This window comes from Lissotriton helveticus, chromosome 2_1, assembly GCF_964261635.1.
Source record: "Lissotriton helveticus chromosome 2_1, aLisHel1.1, whole genome shotgun sequence".
In the NCBI taxonomy this organism is placed as follows: Eukaryota; Metazoa; Chordata; class Amphibia; order Caudata; family Salamandridae; genus Lissotriton; species Lissotriton helveticus.
In genome coordinates this window covers 1636516482-1636537536 of record NC_136059.1, presented here as the reverse complement: position 1 = coordinate 1636537536, position 21055 = coordinate 1636516482, and the positions used below count along the sequence as shown (strand labels likewise).

At 43.1% G+C, this 21055-nt stretch overlaps 1 protein-coding gene across 3 annotated transcripts in view; it reads left to right on the top strand.

The window, feature by feature from the left end:
- Positions 1 to 21055, top strand: part of SEC24B (SEC24 homolog B, COPII component) — a 722844-nt gene that overhangs the window by 658033 nt on the left and 43756 nt on the right. For all 3 annotated transcript variants that reach the window (XM_078676584.1, XM_078676585.1, XM_078676583.1), the window contains one exon: positions 19486 to 19589. In XM_078676584.1, the coding sequence (XP_078532710.1) occupies positions 19486 to 19589 (104 nt within the window). The remainder of the gene's footprint in view (positions 1 to 19485; positions 19590 to 21055) is intronic.

The window sequence follows — 21055 nt, the reverse complement described above, 5'->3', positions numbered from 1 at the left end:
GATGGCGCCCACAGTTCCACTCCCTCACAAAGATGGCGCTCACTGCCCCCTGCCACCCCGGAAACCGGACCCGCTAAATAGCGGTGAGGTAAATCAATTACTGTGCAGGTGAGTGGCCAGAAGACCCTGTACTAAAAACCGGGGAAAATATAAACAATAATAAATAAAATAGAAAACGTGAATTTAAAATAGCGTAAAACGCTGTAACGCTCGATCAGCGCACACACCCAGCAGCAGAGCGCTGCGCAGTACTTATCTTTAATTTCCAGTAGCCAGAATGACCAGATACGGGCTCCGCCTTAAATAGGCATGTCCCAGTGTCCCTGAGCGCTAGAACGCTCAGAGATGGCGCCCACAGTTCCACTCCCTCACAAAGATGGTGCTCACTGCCCCCTGCCCCCTGCCTCCCCGGAAACCGGACCCGCTAAATAGCGGTGAGGTAAATCAATTACTGTGCATGTGAGTGGCCAGAAGACCCTGTACTAAAAACCGGGGAAAATATAAACAATAATAAATAAAATAGAAAACGGGAATTTAAAATAGCGTAAAACGCTGTAACGCTCGATCAGCACGCACACCCAGCAGCAGAGCGCTGCTGCAGTACTTATCTTTAATTTCCAGTAGCCAGAATGACCAGATACGGGCTCCGCCTTAAATAGGCATGTCCCAGTGTCCCTGAGCGCTAGAACGCTCAGAGATGGCGCCCACAGTTCCACTCCCTCACAAAGATGGCGCTCACTGCCCCCTGCCACCCCGGAAACCGGACCCGCTAAATAGCGGTGAGGTAAATCAATTACTGTGCAGGTGAGTGGCCAGAAGACCCTGTACTAAAAACCGGGGAAAATATAAACAATAATAAATAAAATAGAAAACGGGAATTTAAAATAGCGTAAAACGCTGTAACGCTCGATCAGCGCGCACACCCAGCAGCAGAGCGCTGCTGCAGTACTTATCTTTAATTTCCAGTAGCCAGAATGACCAGATACGGGCTCCGCCTTAAATAGGCATGTCCCAGTGTCCCTGAGCGCTAGAACGCTCAGAGATGGCGCCCACAGTTCCACTCCCTCACAAAGATGGCGCTCACTGCCCCCCTGCCTCCCCGGAAACCGGACCCACTAAATAGCGGTGAGGTAAATCAATTACTGTGCAGGTGAGTGGCCAGAAGACTATCTGGATCGCACACGCCAGTTCCGGGTGGATGACCAACTCTTTGTTGGTTACGTGGGCGCTAAGAAGGGACGGGCGGTGCACAAACGGACCATTTCTCAATGGGTCGTTTTGTGCATCAAGGCTTGTTATTCACTGGCTAAAAAGGAGCCTACTGTGGGGCTGCGTGCCCATTCCACTCGGGCCACGACGGCTACCACTGCCCTGGGTCGGGGCTTCTCCTTGGAGGGCATCTGTCAGGCAGCTACGCGGGCCTCACCGCACACGTTCGCAAGACACTACTGCCTGGACAGCCAAGTCCGGAGAGATGGCTTTTTCGGCCGTTCCGTTCTCCAGGTCTTTCTGGTGTGATTATTGGTTTGCAGACCCACCTCCAGGGTTGGTATTGCTGGGATATCTATTCTAAGGTAAGGAATCTAATACTGACCTGTTTCTTTCAGATGCACAAGTTACTTACCTTTGGTAACGATATATCTGTAAGAACCAGCAGTTAGTATTAGACTCCTTACCGCCCCACCCATCCTCCCCGTTCTGCGAACCGATATCTACGGTTAAGGTCATCCCTTTCAGGGCCCTAGTTTTATGGCACCAGTGTTGGTTTTTATCATGGCTCTGCTTTTCTGGCGCGGAAAAGCTGTGTATAAGAACTGACGTCAGCGCGCGAGGGGGACGTCGAAGTACTCCGGTGACATCATCCCGGCGCCGACGACGGACGCGGAGCCGCAGACGACGCCTAGCGACGCGCAGGGGTACTGCCACGCAAAAGTTCCCGGATCCAGACTGACGCCTAGGGATATTCTAAGGTAAGGAATCTAATACTAACTACTGTTTCTTACAGATATATCGTTACCGAAGGTAAGTAACTTGTGCGTTCGAGGCATAGGAACTGCAGATCACACACTATGCATAGATCGCCATCTGGTGTTGGGCCCGGATGTTTGCAGTTTGTTATTGTCTTGGAAAAAGTCTTTGGAAGTCCTGAGATAGGTGACTCCTCCTCTGAACTATAGTGCGCATGGGTATCGACTCCATCTTCAGATTGTTTTTTTCCGCCTTCGGGCTCGGATGGGTTCCACGCGTTCCACTTCGGTATCGTTAACTGATTTAACTTTCGACGCGCAAGCCTTACCCTTCTTCGGTATTGTTTTTGATCGCGTTTTCCCTTTTGACGCGCATCTCTACAAACTTCTACTTCGGTTCCGGTTGTCAAAGCAGGCCTGCGGGCCTAGCCAAGCCATCAGGCCTTTCCGAGTTTCCACAAACCAATCTTCGTGTGCTGTGAAACCTCTGTCTTTCACCTGAGCATGACGCCAAAGACTGTCCGGCTTGTGCCTCTTTCCACTCCAAGAAAACCATCAGAGACAGTCTAGCTCGAAGAAGCATGGCTCGATCATCGACATCGATACCAGACGACATCTTCCAGGAAGGCATTGATGTGCAGGAGCGGATGGAAGAAGTCCCCTTCAGCCCCTTCGAAGCCGAGGAATCCGACATTGAAGACATCACCCTGGGGCAACGGGCCCTAAGTACTGACGTTGACCCCTCCCACCCATTCAAAGGCTTTGGTAACACCTTCACCTTCTGGCCTAGGTGCACACCAGGATAAAACTTCCAATGCCCCGCCTTCGGGCCCGGCAAATAAATCTACACATAAGCCTTCAGGCCACTCAGGATCGAGCAAGCCGGTGGTCGGTGCCAAAACCCCATCCTCAGCACCAACAAAAGAGAAACTGAAAGATAAGCCATTGTCTTCGTCCGGTCCGAAGCCTGGGTCCAAATCGACGCATTCGGCACCGAAACCAAAAGACACTTAAACTTCAGATCTGAAAAAATCCTCGGAAACAAGGAAGCCACCGGTTCAAAAACCACTAATCAACCTTCAGATCCCCGAAAATCGTTGGAACCGAAAAAACAACTGGTTCCAAAAACATCTGGCACACACACCTCCGATCAGAAAAAATCATCGGAGCCGACCAAGCAACCCGTTCCAAAGACTCCAACCCTTCGGAACACACCAAAGCTCCTGTTTCCAAACCAAAGGAGCATAAAACAACTCCAATAACTGTGCTACACAAGCATTCGGACCCGAAAAAATCGGCAGCGAAACACCATAATTCAGAGGAGGAGCTTTTTCGAACCGATCCTACTCAAAAAAACTCTGGAAACAGACCCAGAAACAGGTCATCTTAGGATTAGTACCTCCAACAAAAAGAAAATGGACAAACCTACACCACCTCCAGTTCCTTCTAAGAAAAAATACATCTCTACTTCCCCTTTAAGGGTTCCTTCTACACCTCCTCCTCCACAATACATTTCTCCTGTTCCATCTCCAGAACCAACAGAATTTCCTCCACCTCCAGATGATGATAATACCACTGGTGACGAAGGGGATAATGAACCTCTAGGGGAACCTAGTCACGATTACATCCCAAATGACCCATGGGAAAACGATGGCACACCAGATGTTGCTAATGTACCACAAGAGGATGTGTACCCATCTAGACCATCCCCTCCAGTGGACACTATAGGTTTCACTCAGCTAATACACAGGGCTGCAGAATACCACGGGGTAAATTTACATACAGACCCCATAGAGGAAGACTTCCTCATGGACTCTTTTGCAATATCTCAAAGGTCCACCTCCATTCTACCAATGTTAATAGGGGTAATTAAACGCCCTCTTGAAGTCTTTAAAGGCCCCGTAGGCGCGAGAGTCATTAACCCTAGAATAGAAAAGAAGTAGAAGGCTGCCCCAACTGACCCTGCATACATTAAGGGACAGCTTCCCTTAGATTCATTGGTTGTTTCAAACGCCAGGAAAGGGGCCAACTCTCAAACCTCAGGCAATGCTCCACCACCTGACAAAGAGTTAAAACTCTTGGACGCATCAGCCACAAGAACAGCGTCACAAGCAGCCAACATATGGAGGATTGACAACAAACAAGGCTTTACTAGCTAGGTACGATAGAGCGCACTATGACGATCTAGAGACCCTACTACAACACCTTCCAGATCAATATAAGACAAGAGCCCATGATCTCATAAAAGAAGGTAAACTAGTAAACAATACTTCCATTCTGTGTGCTCTAGTTGCTGCAGATACAGCCTCCTAAGCCATAAATACCAGTGTCCTTTTAAGCAGACATGCCTGACTAAGGATATCAGGGTTTAAACTTGAGGTTCAGACTACCATACTGAACCAACCCTTTGACGAAGAACACTTATTTGGACTTACAGTGGCTTCATCTTTAGAGAAGATGAAAAAAGACACTGATACCGCCAAATCAATGGAAACCTTGCAATTGCAAGCTCCCAAAAGTTCCTTTTGTCGCTCCTTTTATAGAGGCGCCTCTACAGGCTTTAACACCGATAACGCCTCCACTTCATCTAAAAGTCCCACACAAACCCCCTCTCCCAGAGGTTATTCCAGAGGAGGCTACAGAGGCAATACCAGCAAAGGCGCTTTTCCTACTGCACAAACATGCAATAGAACAAGTTCCCCTTCACCATCAAATCACAGGAGTTTACTTCCTGTACTTTCTCATCCCAAAGAAGGATGGAACCCTGAGGCCCATTTTAGACCTCAGACCATTAAACCTATACATACAATCAGACCTTTTTCACATGGTCACTCTTTAACAGGTCCTTCCCCCTACTGAAACAAGGCGATTTCCTTGCCACTTTAGATCTCAAGGGCGCCTACTTCCCCTACTGAAACAAGGCGATTTCCTTACCACTTTAGATCTCAAGGGCGCCTACTTCCACATTCCCATTCACCCTGCTCACAGGAAACATCTTCGGTTTGTAGTGAACGGTCAGCATTATCAATTCAAGGTTCTCCCATTCGGAGTTACCACAGCACCCAGAGTGTTAACAAAATGTCTAGCAGTGGTAGCAGCCCACTTAAGCAGACAACAGATTCATGTCTTCCCATACTTGGAGGACTGGCTCATAAAAGCCAAGTCACATACCCAAGGTGTAAATCACACACACACACCGCAATCCAACTACTTCACGACTTAGGGTTTACTATAAATCTCCCGAAGTCTCACTTCCAACCATCCCGCATCCAACAATATCTAGGTGCCACAATAGACAACTCAAAAAGCCTTGCATATCCCAATCCAGCCAGGATAGCAAGTATGCAAGCCCTTATAACAAAATTCCAACTGCAACACTTGCTGCCAGCTCAAGTGTTTATGCAACTAATAGGGATGATGGCCTCTTGTATATTCATAGTACCTAATGCAAGACTCCAGATGGGCCCCTTACAGAAATGCTTAGCACGTCAGTGGAACCAAGCTCAAGGTCAGTTAACAGATCTGGTGTTGGTAGACGGCCGCACACATCGCTCTCTGCAGTGGAAGAATACCCAAAACCTTTCCAAAGGGCGACCGTTCCTAGAGCCAGTTCCACAAATCATCGTGCTAACAGCAGACTCATCGCTAAATGGCTGGGGAGCTCATCTACTACATCACACCATACAGGGCAGGTGGACACCACAGCAAACGCTACTCCACATCAATCATTTGGAGTTACTAGCAATATTTCTCGCGTTAAAAGCATTCCAGAAACATGTATCAAACAAAGCTGTTTTAGTCCGGACGGACAATATAACAGCGATGTATTATCTACAAAAACCAGGGAGGCGCACTCTCTGCAGCTCCCTCAACTAGCAAAGAGCATATGGAGAATGCCAATTCCCCAAAACATATTCCTTTTAGCCCAGCATCTTCCAGGAACACAGAATCAGATGGCAGATCTGTTAAGTCATCAAACACAACAGATTCACGAATGGGAACTTCATCCACAAGTCCTCCGACCGTTTTTCCAAATGTGGGGACATCCAGAGATAGATCTCCTCGCCACACATTTAAACACAAAATGCCCAAGCTTCGCCCCCAGATATCCACACCCATTGTCCAAAGGCAATGCGTTATGGATGAATTGGTCAGGCAGATTTGCCTACGCTTTTCCGCCTCTCCCACTCCTTCCACTAGTGGTATGCAAGCTGCAACAACAGTCACTAACACTGATCCTAGTTGCTCCAACATGGGCCAGACAACCCTGGTACACAACCTTGCTGGAACTAGCAGTAGTCTCGCACCAAAAACGACATCTCTCCCCACAACTCTTAACACAGAACCATGGCAGAGATCAGACACCCAGATCCAGCACAGCTCAACCTAGCAATCTGGCTCCTGAAGTCCTAGAATTTGGTTATCGGAATCTTCCACCTGTTTGTATGAATTTCATCAAAGAAGCTAGACGTCCCACCACTAGAGCCTGCTGTGCAGCCAAGTGGAAAAGATTTGTAATATACTGTACCAATAACACAATCATTCCTCTAGATGCGTCTATTCAAAACATTATATGTTACCTACTACATCTTCAAAGATGTAATCTGGTATGCACATCAATCAGATTAAATCTTGCTGCCTTAGCAGCCTATCTGCAAAATAGACAACATATATCATTATTCAGGGTACCTGCCATTAAAGCATTTATGGAAGGCCTCAAAAGAATAATTTCTCCCAGAGTACCACCCTCTCAAGTGTGGAATCTAAACATCATTCTCACTAGGTTAATGGGTCCTCCATTTGAACCTCTGCATAAATGTGAGCTACAATTTCTTACATGAAAAGTTGCTTTCTTTGTCGTTATCACATCTCTCAGGAGAGTCAGTGAGCTACAGGCACTAACTATTCAAGAACCATTTTTACAACTTCATCATAGCAAAGTGGTTCTCAGAACAAATCCCAACTTCCTTCCAAAAGTTATTACTCCCCTCCATCTCAAACAGTCTGTAGAGTTGCCAGTATTCTTCTCGCAACCACAAACAGCTGCAGAAAGAGCTCTTCATACACTAGACGTAAAAAGCACTTCTCACTACATTGACGGAACAAAACCTTTTTGCAAAATAAAACAACTTTTTGTTTCCTTCTCACCAACACATAAAGGCAATCCCATATCAAAATCTGGAATTGCAAGGCGGATCGCCAAATGTATACAGATTTGCTATCCCAAGGCAAAACATACACTTTCTTTTCCCCCTAAAGCTCATTCCACTCGCAAAATAGGGGCTTCCATGGCTTTTCTAGGAAACATTCCCATAGATAATATCTGTAAAGCAGCTACATGGTCTAAACCACACACATTCACAAAACGCTATTGTGTAGATCTGCAAACAAAACAACACGCAACACTATTTCAGACTACTGCAACAGATACTGGTGGTCGCCGCTAAAGGGACAGTACTGCTATGCAATCTATGCATAGTGTGTGATCTGCAGCTCATATGCCTCGAACGGAAAATGCTACTTGCCAGTATGCATCTGTTCTTGGCATGTAGAGCTGCAGATTCACTGACGCCCACCCACCTCCCCGGCTACCTTGATATCTTCCAGGATTATCTTAATTAGATGCAATATACATGGACATCTCTTTTTGTTCTCACAAACTCCATCATTTCCCTTCTTGGCGAAAAACCAATCTGAAGATGGAGTTGATGCCCACGCGCACTATTGTCCAAAAGAGGAGTCACCTATCTTGTGACTTCCAAAGACTTGTTCCACGACAATAACAAACAGCAAACATCCGGGCCCAACACCAGATGGCGTTCTATGCATAGTGTGTGAATCTGCAGCTCTACATGCCAAGAACAGATGCATACTGGTAAGTAGCATTTTCCTTATTGTAGTAGAGATAGTGGTCCTATGTAGAAAGCCAGAGTGCATGTTAAATACTAATACTGCGAACTCTGAAAAGGGACCAGATAAAAAATAATTGCACCACTATTTTTAATAGTTAATAAAATTCCAATTCAATGGTGAAGTCAGATTTGTATTAAATATTAAGGAAAAGTAACTTTCAGAAATGTACTGAACTGTCAGAAGGCTAATTAGCATACACCTCTCAGGTCTTAAAAAATAATAAAAATTTTACCAGGCCTGCAGGTCTAGTGACTTGAGTAATGTACTCAACCTAACTGTAATGCACTTACCTCAAACTGGTCTCAAATTATGTGATCCTGGAGAAATATTTTATTTCACTAAGCCACATTGTTCTTCATTATCACATATGAGAGCACTTAAAAATATTAGTTCGGCATGGCTGCTATAGTTAAACTATTCTGTTTGATTTAATAGAGTAAACTTCTACTTCATTTATATTACAAATCTAGCCCACATATAGGGTACACGTAACCCCTGACTTGACTCTTAATTCACTAAAAGCACGTTACCAGATCGGTGAAAGAAACGTTGCTAAGTTCAAGTTTACAAAAATCTCGCTTTTAATAAATATATTATAAAAGCATGATGTTGTAGCACACCTTCATTTACAGACAGCATATTTTACATTGAAATGGCCTCAAACTGGTACACAAACATTTACTGATAAATAGCATACAAACGATAATGTGCATACATCTGGTTTCAGCAAATGTTTATCATTTGCACATCACAAAGTAAAGTGTTCTGATTTGTTTTAATCCTAATAAAATCTTTGTGTCCATTACACTTCAGAATTTTAGAAAATGTGCTTTCCTAATTGCTGACTTATTATGTAATATTTGTACAGTTCATTTTCAAGCTATTTAAATGTTGTGTTGTAAAAAAAGAAACTGAAGTCCTACAGCCTTTCATTTCCCTCTACCTGTAACCGAGCTCAATTGTCAGACAGTTCACTTTACAGAATCTGTCAACTTTGCAATCGGAGGATCTCAGGGATAAAATGAGCAGCAGTTTGTAAGAAGACATGAGCTGACACTTGACCTCTGTCTTTGAATGTGTAGGAAATGTGTCAAGATAAAAACAAGATTTAAAGATATCTTTATTGCTCATTCACGTTTGTACTAAACAGAACACCTGTACTTTGCCAGCTTGAGCTTTCTCACCAGAATAGGCAAATAGGCCATGATAAAAACAGACTCATCATTGCGAATGAGTGAGTAGATTTTTCGAGGCCTGCCTCTGCCAGCTCTCAGCTTGCTGTCAGTCTTGAATAGATGTGTAATAGGTGTAAAATGTCTCCCAGGAGCAAACAATAGGCTGACCTGAATGGGCAGCGATGAGTCTTCTGAATGCCGCAGAATATGTAGGGTGGGAGTGACAGCATAGTGTCAAATCCTGCTTGACAGGTCTGTTGAGCCACATTTAACATTTGGACCGTACTTGAAAGAGAGAGAAGAGGATGCCAAGACCTGACGCATAGAATGTCGGGCCTGTTTGCTGTAAGGCAAACTCAGAACTGCTGTAAAAGTGGGTAGCGATACAAAAGGGGATGATGGACGGAGCGCTTGAACAAATCAAACACTCACCCCCAGTCAACTGATCTGGGTTTAATCCATTACCATTCTTTAGTTCACTCAGCCACCCCAGTCTGACCCTGTGCCTTATGGGAACAGTCCAGCCCGAACTGCCAAGCCATGTCTTCCCTGGACCAGAAAGAAGCATCCTGGGACCGGTTTCGGATTCATAATCCTCATCAGCAAGGCTATCTTGAATCCAGTGGCCAAGTGAACAAGGGACTCACGTCTGAGCATACCCTGCCACACTTAGGGCGAACAAAGCGATACAAAAGGGGATGATGGACGGAGCACTTGAACAAATCAAACACTCACCCCCAGTCAACTGATCTGGGTTTAATCCATTACCATTCTTTAGTTCACTCAGCCACCCCAGTTCAGACATGGCTATATGCAAATCAGTCTGACCCTGTGCCTTATGGGAACAGTCCAGCCCGAACTGCCAAGCCATGTCTTCCCTGGACCAGAAACTAGCATCCTGGGACCGGTTTCGGATTCATAATCCTCATCAGCCATGCTATCTTGAATCCAGTGGCCAAGTGAACAAGGGACTCACGTCTGAGCATACCCTGCCACACTTAGGGCGAAGAAAGCGATACAAAAGGGGATGATGGACGGAGCACTTGAACAAATCAAACACTCACCCCCAGTCAACTGATCTGGGTTTAATCCATTACATTCATGTAATGGATTAAACCCAGACGTGAGTCCCTTGTTCAATTGGCCACTGGATTCAAGATAGCCTGGCTGATGAGGATTATGAATCCGAAACCGGTCCCAGGATGCTTGTTTCTTGTCCAGGGAAGACATGGCTTGGCAGTTCGGGCTGGACTGTTCCCACGAGGCACAGGGTCAGACTGATTTGCATATAGCCATGTCTGAACTGGGGTGGCTGAGTGAACTAAAGAATAGTGATGGATTAAACCCAGATCAGTTGACTGGGGGTGAGTGTTTGATTTGTTCAAACGCTCCATCCATCATCCCCTTTTGTATCGCTTTGTTCGCCCTAAGTGTGGCAGGGTATGCTCAGACGTGAGTCCCTTGTTCACTTGGCCACTGGATTCAAGATAGCCTGGCTGATGAGGATTTTGAATCCGAAACCGGTCCCAGGATGCTTGTTTCTGGTCCAGGGAAGACATGGCTTGGCAGTTCGGGCTGGACTGTTCCCACGAGGCACAGGGTCAGACTGATTTGCATATAGCCATGTCTGAACTGGGGTGGCTGAGTGAACTAAAGAATGGTGATGGATTAAACCCAGATCAGTTGACTGGGGGTGAGTGTTTGGTTTGATTTGATCAAACGCTCCGTCCATCATCCCCTTTTGTATCGCTTTGTTCGCCCTAAGTGTGGCAGGGTATGCTCAGACGTGAGTCCCTTGTTCACTTGGCCACTGGATTCAAGATAGCCTGGCTGATGAGGATTATGAATCCGAAACCGGTCCCAGAATGCTTGTTTCCGGTCCAGGGAAGACATGGCTTGGCAGTTCGGGCTGGACTGTTCCCACGAGGCACAAGGTCAGACTGATTTTCATATAGCCATGTCTGAACTGGGGTGGCTGAGTGAACTAAAGAATGGTGATGGATTAAACCCAGATCAGTTGACTGGGGGTGAGTGTTTGATTTGTTCAAACGCTCCGTCCATCATCCCCTTTTGTATCGCTTTGTTCGCCCTAAGTGTGGCAGGGTATGCTCAGACGTGAGTCCCTTGTTCACTTGGCCACTGGATTCAAGATAGCCTGGCTGATGAGGATTATGAATCCGAAACCGGTCCCAGGATGCTTGTTTCTTGTCCAGGGAAGACATGGCTTGGCAATTCGGGCTGGACTGTTCCCACGAGGCACAGGGTCAGACTGATTTGCATATAGCCATGTCTGAACTGGGGTGGCTGAGTGAACTAAAGAATAGTGATGGATTAAACCCAGATCAGTTGACTGGGGGTGAGTGTTTGATTTGTTCAAACGCTCCATCCATCATCCCCTTTTGTATCGCTTTGTTCGCCCTAAGTGTGGCAGGGTATGCTCAGACGTGAGTCCCTTGTTCACTTGGCCACTGGATTCAAGATAGCCTGGCTGATGAGGATTTTGAATCCGAAACCGGTCCCAGGATGCTTGTTTCTGGTCCAGGGAAGACATGGCTTGGCAGTTCGGGCTGGACTGTTCCCACGAGGCACAGGGTCAGACTGATTTGCATATAGCCATGTCTGAACTGGGGTGGCTGAGTGAACTAAAGAATGGTGATGATTAAACCCAGATCAGTTGACTGGGGGTGAGTGTTTGGTTTGATTTGATCAAACGCTCCGTCCATCATCCCCTTTTGTATCGCTTTGTTCGCCCTAAGTGTGGCAGGGTATGCTCAGACGTGAGTCCCTTGTTCACTTGGCCACTGGATTCAAGATAGCCTGGCTGATGAGGATTATGAATCCGAAACCGGTCCCAGAATGCTTGTTTCCGGTCCAGGGAAGACATGGCTTGGCAGTTCGGGCTGGACTGTTCCCACGAGGCACAAGGTCAGACTGATTTGCATATAGCCATGTCTGAACTGGGGTGGCTGAGTGAACTAAAGAATGGTGATGGATTAAACCCAGATCAGTTGACTGGGGGTGAGTGTTTGATTTGTTCAAACGCTCCGTCCATCATCCCCTTTTGTATCGCTTTGTTCGCCCTAAGTGTGGCAGGGTATGCTCAGACGTGAGTCCCTTGTTCACTTGGCCACTGGATTCAAGATAGCCTGGCTGATGAGGATTATGAATCCGAAACCGGTCCCAGGATGCTTGTTTCTTGTCCAGGGAAGACATGGCTTGGCAATTCGGGCTGGACTGTTCCCACGAGGCACAGGGTCAGACTGATTTTGCATATAGCCATGTCTGAACTGGGGTGGCTGAGTGAACTAAAGAATAGTGATGGATTAAACCCAGATCAGTTGACTGGGGGTGAGTGTTTGATTTGTTCAAACGCTCCATCCATCATCCCCTTTTGTATCGCTTTGTTCGCCCTAAGTGTGGCAGGGTATGCTCAGACGTGAGTCCCTTGTTCACTTGGCCACTGGATTCAAGATAGCCTGGCTGATGAGGATTTTGAATCCGAAACCGGTCCCAGGATGCTTGTTTCTGGTCCAGGGAAGACATGGCTTGGCAGTTCGGGCTGGACTGTTCCCACGAGGCACAGGGTCAGACTGATTTGCATATAGCCATGTCTGAACTGGGGTGGCTGAGTGAACTAAAGAATGGTGATGGATTAAACCCAGATCAGTTGACTGGGGGTGAGTGTTTGGTTTGATTTGATCAAACGCTCCGTCCATCATCCCCTTTTGTATCGCTTTGTTCGCCCTAAGTGTGGCAGGGTATGCTCAGACGTGAGTCCCTTGTTCACTTGGCCACTGGATTCAAGATAGCCTGGCTGATGAGGATTATGAATCCGAAACCGGTCCCAGAATGCTTGTTTCCGGTCCAGGGAAGACATGGCTTGGCAGTTCGGGCTGGACTGTTCCCACGAGGCACAAGGTCAGACTGATTTGCATATAGCCATGTCTGAACTGGGGTGGCTGAGTGAACTAAAGAATGGTGATGGATTAAACCCAGATCAGTTGACTGGGGGTGAGTGTTTGATTTGTTCAAACGCTCCGTCCATCATCCCCTTTTGTATCGCTTTGTTCGCCCTAAGTGTGGCAGGGTATGCTCAGACGTGAGTCCCTTGTTCACTTGGCCACTGGATTCTTTTTTTTTTTTTTTTTTTTTATAATTTTTATTGTTGCAGGAAACAGTAAAAAGTCGAACATAATGCATAAATACAATTTCAGTATCTTTAGAAAGCATAAATTTACAATAGTTATGATTAAAGGGTTAGGAGATTGGGAGACACAAAGAAAAAAGAAGGTAGAAAGAGAACTAAAATATACAACCTCTGTACGGCCATAGTGAAGAAGGATAGAGAAGTAAGCGAGGGGGGAGAAAAAAAAAAAAAGGGGGGAGATAGTTCACAAAAACAAATAGTAGTGATTGAAAATCGCCCGCATACATCTTCAACAGTCCCCATTTTTTTATACAGCAAAAAATTGTTTCCAAATCTTTTCCTTTCTAGCAAGAGTTTTTGGTCCTCTATATTTAGCGAGTGTAAGTTCCATAGTTCTGACTTCTATAACCAATGCTAACCATTCGGCAACAGTTGGAGTATTCTTAGATATCCAAGCTCTCGCTATTATTAATCTTGCACAGGCTAGCAGGATTGTTATGAGATCTTGGTTGGGACAGTTAGTCTCATAGATATCAAGTAAGACCAACTGGGGGGATAAATCCGGTATCTTAATCTGACTATCTTGAAGGTGTTTTGTGATTCTCATCCAGTAACTAGAATATGCCGGGCAAGAGTAGAGCATGTGTTCTATATCAGCAGCATAGGTATTACACTTCACACATTTCGTTTTATCAGAAATTTGGTTCCCTTGAGCCCAGGCAGAGATTCTCTGCGGGGTATAATATAATTCGGTGATAGTCCTATATGATTGCAATCTTAAGTTGGATGAGTGCACAACATCACTTATATGCGTTAAAGCTTTACTAATCTGCTCTGAGGTTATGTCCCGATTTAGCCGGCGAGACCACTTAGTAGCAATTTTAGTAGTGTTTTCACATGTATCTTTAGATAAAAGTTGGTATCCCAACTTTATAAGTGATTTAGTTTTATCAGAATATATACACTCTATAATTTCGGACTGAGTAGCTGCAGTTATTTTCATTTTATTGATAAAGTCTCTAAGTTGGCGATATCTATAATGCATATCGTTTGTTACGCCATTTAATATTTTCATGGTTTCAAAATCTAACATACCATTGTTACCAAATATATCGCCTAATGTGTTGATACCGCAATTAATCCAACGATACCCAGTCCCATCCGAAAAAATACCCGGAAGACCCGGATTGTCCCATAGCCTGAGTTCAGTATTATAAAATGAAATCTGACTGATGTGCATGATTTTCTTCCAAATGTTTATAGCATGTTTAGCAGTCTTAAATTTCACCCGCTTGTAATAGTTTGGGTCATGTATGCGGAGCAGAAATTGGTTGGAGTCAGTACCCAACAAGTATTGATAAAAAAATAGGCAAGACTCTTTCTTTAATAAGCTCCGAATTCGAAAAAAAAAGGTTGCCAAAAAATATAAATTAAAGTCCGGAAAAGCAAGTCCCCCTTTTGAAGTTGGTAATGTCAAAAATTTTATGGCCCTGCGTGCCTTTTTATATCCCCAAATAAAGCTGCTGCAAGCGGCATTTAGTTTTTAAAAAAAAAGTTGGTTCGGTTGTAAAGGTATGGCTCTAAACAGATAGAGTAACTTGGGAAGTATTTTCATTTTAATCAGATTTAGTCGGCCTAATAGACTGAGAGGGATTTTGTGCCATTTTTTAAGAGTTGTAGTGGTTTCTTTTAGAAAAGTATCATAATTTGTTTCCAATATTTTCCCTGCTTTGGCCATTAACTTAATACCTAAATAAGTAGCTTCTCTGCAAGTGTCATAAATATGGATATCCGGGGTATAGTTAGCTAGAATTTGAGTTTTACTCACATTCAATTTATAGCCTGAGATTAAGCCGTATTTTTGTGCTTCGTTAATAATTTCTGGCATAGCTTTATTAATATCACTCGTATAAATGGCTATGTCGTCAGCATAAGCCGTTAATTTCAAAACAATACCTCGATGAATCACTGGAATAATGTTGACTTGATCGTTTAGTGCATTTAAAAAAGGTTCTAAAGAAAGGGCAAAAAGTAAGGGGGAAAGGGGACAGCCTTGTCTTGTGCCTCTTGATATTTTAAAACACGCTGATTCTTTATCTCCATAGCTAATCAAAGCTAAAGGTTCATCATAAAGGGACATAACCCAGTCCAAATAGGACCCGGAAAGCCCCAATTTCTTTAATACTTCCCCCAGATAATCCCACCCCACTCGGTCAAAAGCCTTTTCGGCGTCTAACAAAATCATACCGAGCGGGGTGTTTGTACCTTCGGCAACATCAAAGGCAACTATTGAAGTATTAACGTGTGTGGTGGTATCCCTTCCCATAACAAAACCGTGCTGCTGTAGATTAACAATAGAAGGCATACTGGGGGCGAGCCGATTTGCAAGTATCTTAGAGAAGATTTTAACATCAGTGTTAAGTAAGGAAATCGGTCGATAAGACCCACATTCTTTTTCGGGTTTCCCTTTTTTAAAAAAAAAACGATTTTCGCTATTTTCCATGAAGGAGGTGCATGTTTGGAGACGCTAATTGAGTTTATCACTTTCTCTAGTAGGGGTAATAGTTCTTGAGCGCAGAGTTTGTATAATTCACCTGGTAAACAGTCTTCTCCGACCGCTTTCCCTGATGGTAGATTATCTATGGCCCGTTTTATTTCATCTAGTGTTATTACAGAATTGAGTTGTTGGGCTGCTTCAGTATTTAATATTTGAGAAGCGGTCAAGTATTTTTCTAAATATTGTATTATAGCTGATTTTGCAGGTAATCTCTCTGGTGTGTACAATTGTTGGTAAAATTTAACAAACTGGCTTAATATTTGATCCGTTCTATCATATGTATTTAAGTTGTTCCCTACTATTTCTTTAATTTTTGTTTTAGCTTTCCTATCCGCGGTTTTAAAGGCCAATAGTTTCCCAATGCGATCGCCACCTTCATATTGTTTAAATTTATACCTGTGTAGTTGTAAAGTGTATCTTTCTCTCAACGTTTTTAATAAGCCTGCTCGTAGTTTCGTCAACTTTAGCCTAATACCTTCAATATTATTCTTTGCAAATCTTGTTGCCTCTGCCAAGCCTATTTCCATATTTCGTATCTCGTCTATTATTTGTTTTTTCTTGTGTCGGTTCTCAGAGTTTTGCCTAAATATATATTGCTGGGCGAAGCCTCTAATACTGCATTTACATGAATCCCATACCATGTTTATATTAGCCGTATTAATATTGATTGAGATAAACTCCTGAATATGTTGCTTAAGTAGGGTAGAAAATCTTGTATCTGTTAATAAATGTCTCGGGAAGGTGAATTTTCGTGTTTCTTTAGTTTGATCTTTAAACATAACTTCAAGTAATAGGGGATTGTGGTCGGAGGTAACTTTAGGGCAAATGTCAATCACACAGTTATCTAAAATTTGTTCTGAAGCCCAAATCATATCTATTCTTGAACAGGATCTATGCGGTACAGAGTAGTATGTGTAGCCTGCCTGGAGAGGATATTTTGATCTCCATATGTCTCTAACATTATTCAATCTAGCTAATTCCAAGATTGCTGTTCTAACTTTATACATTCTTTTGTGTTTGCTTTGGCCGGTGGAGTCTATTTTATAATTGATAGTGCAGTTAAAATCCCCTGCTATTACCAATTCTCCTTCCCATTCCAGTAATTCTAGACTCAACTCTTCAAAGATTATTGGGTCATCGATATTTGGTCCATATATTACACATAGTACTATTTTAAAATTATCACATTGCATCTGCGCAATTGCCCACCTCCCCCGAGCATCTGAAGCAGTTTTAGTTGTTACAAATCTAGCACCTCGTTGTATTAGAATAGCTACCCCTCTTATAGTCTCATCTAGGGTAGAGCATACCACCAAATTATAATTCAATTGTGAAAGCAGCTTGCGATCTTGATATTTTACATGTGTCTCTGATAGCAAAACTATATTCGGATTATACATCTTAATCTCTTCTTTTACTAAATTTCTTTTATTTTTACTGTTTAGGCCGTCCACATTCCAACTTAGTATTCTTAATTTAGACATGTTGCTGTTATGCGAGTTATCCAGTACAAATTTCTCCCAACTGTCTTTACCCTTTTCGTGTGGATTAAATTTTCTTTACAGGCCTTAAAAAAACAATCGAATCCTGCAATCCATTTTTTACCCACGTTTATAGGGCGAAGAAAGCGATACAAAAGGGGATGATGGACGGAGCGCTTGAACAAATCAAACACTCACCCCCAGTCAACTGATCTGGGTTTAATCCATTACATTCATGTAATGGATTAAACCCAGACGTGAGTCCCTTGTTCAATTGGCCACTGGATTCAAGATAGCCTGGCTGATGAGGATTATGAATCCGAAACCGGTCCCAGGATGCTTGTTTCCAGTCCATGGAAGACATGGCTTGGCAGTTCGGACTGGACTGTTCCCACGAGGCACAGGATCAGACTGATTTGTATATAGCCATGTCTGAACTGGGGTGGCTGAGTGAACTAAAGAATGGTGATGGATTAAACCCAGATCAGTTGACTGGGGGTGAGTGTTTGATTTGTTCAAACGCTCCGTCCATCATCCCCCTTTTGTATCGTAAAAGTGGGTAGGTCAGTTCCTGGTACTTTTAGCCCATTTGTTATGGATGGGTCAGTAGTCACCCCCCACCCACTAGCTTGTGGCAGGCTAAAATGTTGCACCTCCAGGCACCAACTTCAGGAAACTTTCTGGACATACAGAAGATGATTGGGCCTCCTGCCTGTGCCCAGAAAAGAGGCCCTAAAGTATTGAACCTGTGCCCTCTTCTTGTACCTAGAACAAAGCAGTGGACTCCAAAGATCAGTTAGCAGACCTCCTGTGTGGTTACAGGGAGGCAACATGCTGACCAGTGGCACTTGGACCTGGTCCAGACTCTGCTGTTGATCTCTGCCTGATAATCGGAGAGTCTCTTAAGAGCTCCTCTGAGATCACAGGACCTTAAAAGTGTACTTCTGTGGTAGATTTGGACTTAAAAGACTAAGTAAGAAGGTAACATCTTTGACCAGTACAAACCTGTTTGGTTTATCCAGCCCAAGCTCCATCGCGGTCAGCCTGAAATTGCACCTAGGTCCCTGTCTATCTTGACCATAGACTATCATTGCTGCTTTGTGTTTTTGGGTGATATTTTGCCTTAAATATTTAGGAACTCATATCTCCTATTCCCCTTGTTGAATTTTTGTCATTTTGTTAAAAAATTTACAATATTTTTTCTAAACCAATTTGGGGGTTTGATTCTTTGACATTGACTTTATTAATGTTTTTGGTACTGCATACATTATTTACAAATTGTCCAAAATACACCTGATTGCTCTGTGGCTTAGCAACCAGGGGGTTGAGCTCAGATTAATCTAGTGACTTTAAGGGTTTACCCTGTCAAGGGTTGTGATAATTCCTTGAGGTGAACAGTCCCCCACCGCAAATAATCAATTTTCTTTCAACTACCCTTCCTTATTTACAACCCACTAGCACTACCCATCCCTGAACCCTCAACATTCCTTACTAAACCTTAAACCTACCATTCCTTGAACTGTAGAAGCTCCTTACTATCACTTAACACTGCCTTTCCCTGAACTATAAAAGCCTCTTACTACCCTTAATGCTACCCTTTTCTGAAAACATGAAACCTATTCACTACCACTGAAATCTACCCTTATCTGAACCCTAAATCCCCTTGTACCTCTTAGTACTATCCTTCCCAAACAACTCATTAGTACATCTTAACTCTATACTTCCCTGAACCCTAAAAACCCATTGCAGCTACCAATCCAAGAACCCTAAAAGACCCTTACAACCCCTTATCAGTACCCATGCGTAAACTGTAAAAACCCCAACACCCAAGTACTTGAAACCCAATGCATTCTAAATTAAATGTGTTGCAATTTATCTCGTTGTTGTGCTAAATCTGTTTCTATGAATCCATTGTAATGGTGAATCTTCGTAGTGGATGCATTGTATAGGTGCAATACCATAGTTGGAAACCTGTTTCTACCTTCAATGTGTAATTTCCTTTTTAAGTCTAGAATGCATCATAGTTTAATCATGTGTTTTGGAATCACTAACCTGATTCTAAGCTTAATGTATGGTGTTCTTTGTTTGCTGTTAATTTATTTTGTGAATTCTGCTATTGTTTTCCTATTACTGATTGTTTATAGTTTCTCAATATTCTCATGTGTAATTAAAAGGAAAAGTGCTAGTATGATAATATTCAAAGCTATTCAGGAAAGTGTCAAGTAATCATTTTTCCTAAAAACAGATGCAGATTCCAGAGTTGGACAACCTCTTATCTGAGAGAACACGATCTTTTATATCATGGCTCCGAGACAGCAGACCTTCAAGTCCAGTCCTTCATGTTGTTAAGTAAGTTTTCTTTTAGGTAACTATTTGGTGATTCATTTGTGAATGGATTGCGTGGCTTTGATCGTTTGAAATAAACAATTAAAATGGACTGTAAAGTTACAAAAGACATAATTTACATTTTCAGATACATGAGACTTCAGCTAATGCTAGATCGAAAAAAGGAATCTGATAGAGACTACTAGCTGCAGATTCCTTACCTTTGAATTCAACTCAGTTACTGCCAGTTGTGACTCCACAAATGTAGTTTACCTTCTCAAGTGTCCATGTGGCTTGCCATGCATTGGAAAAACTGAAAGAAAAATGAAAATAAGATTCACTGAACATAAGAGTAACATAAGGGCAAGAAATTTGACATCTGTTATTGCATCACATTTGTTGGAATTCAGTCATAATATTTGCCAACTGAAAATCATGATTCTGGAAACAGTTGACAACAAAAAGGGTAGAGACAATCGAAAATACCTTCCACTAAGAGAAAACGTTTGGATAAAGAGACTTGATACACTTATGCCTAATGGTTTAAATGACAGGATGGAATTAATTTGTTATTTATGAGTTGATCTGTTTCAAATTTCAGAATGTTTAATAGTTCAAGGCAGATTACAGTTATAATCTCATTGTAGCTGAGCTCGGCGCTAATGTACATTTATTCTTCATAAGGTGTACTCATTTGTTTAGCTTATTCATTCAGAGCATCCGCACCTTTTTTATGTTTCTGCTTCAAGCTTAGACATTAATTTGTAGAGTACATCAAATTTTTTACTTGATATTTTTAAAAACCACTTTAAGATGGCCCCTGTCTACCCTTCTCACATTAGTCCTGTTTTTAGTTGGGTGATTCCATCTCGGTAAATAGTCCTTAGTCACTTGCACACTTTTGTCAATATGGCGGAATATCCGAACGCGTTGTCACATCGAAGACTGGAGCAGTAATAATGTTGGACTGTTTTATGAGACATATCACTCTCACATAATATATTTGACTATTTTGGGCACGGGATCACTTTTAAGGCCATATTTTAATGGCACTTAAACCACTTGCGATGAGCATGTACTATGAAGCTTAAATTCAGATACACTTGGTGTTTATATGTGTAACATTCACACGTTTTGGTTCCCTGCACCTGTACGCGCGGTTATCATAAAACATTGAGCTGTTCTCATTATTATGGTGTATTTACTATGATTAAGCCCTTGCGTGATTTGCCACTTGAAATTTTGGTTTCTCCCACGAAGTGCATACCACAACGCTTTCATGTAGAAACACTTGGCATTTATAACACTCTATCTGTGCTTGTTCACTGTATCTGTGTGCGCGGTTATCGCAACACGTTGAGTTGTCCTCACCATCAAAAGATCATTGTGTATTTACAACGATTAAGTCCCTGCATGATTCTCCACTTAGAATTTTGGTGTCTAGCACTAAGCGCTTCTAATGAATGGTTTTCTTCTTTGTTAACATGTCA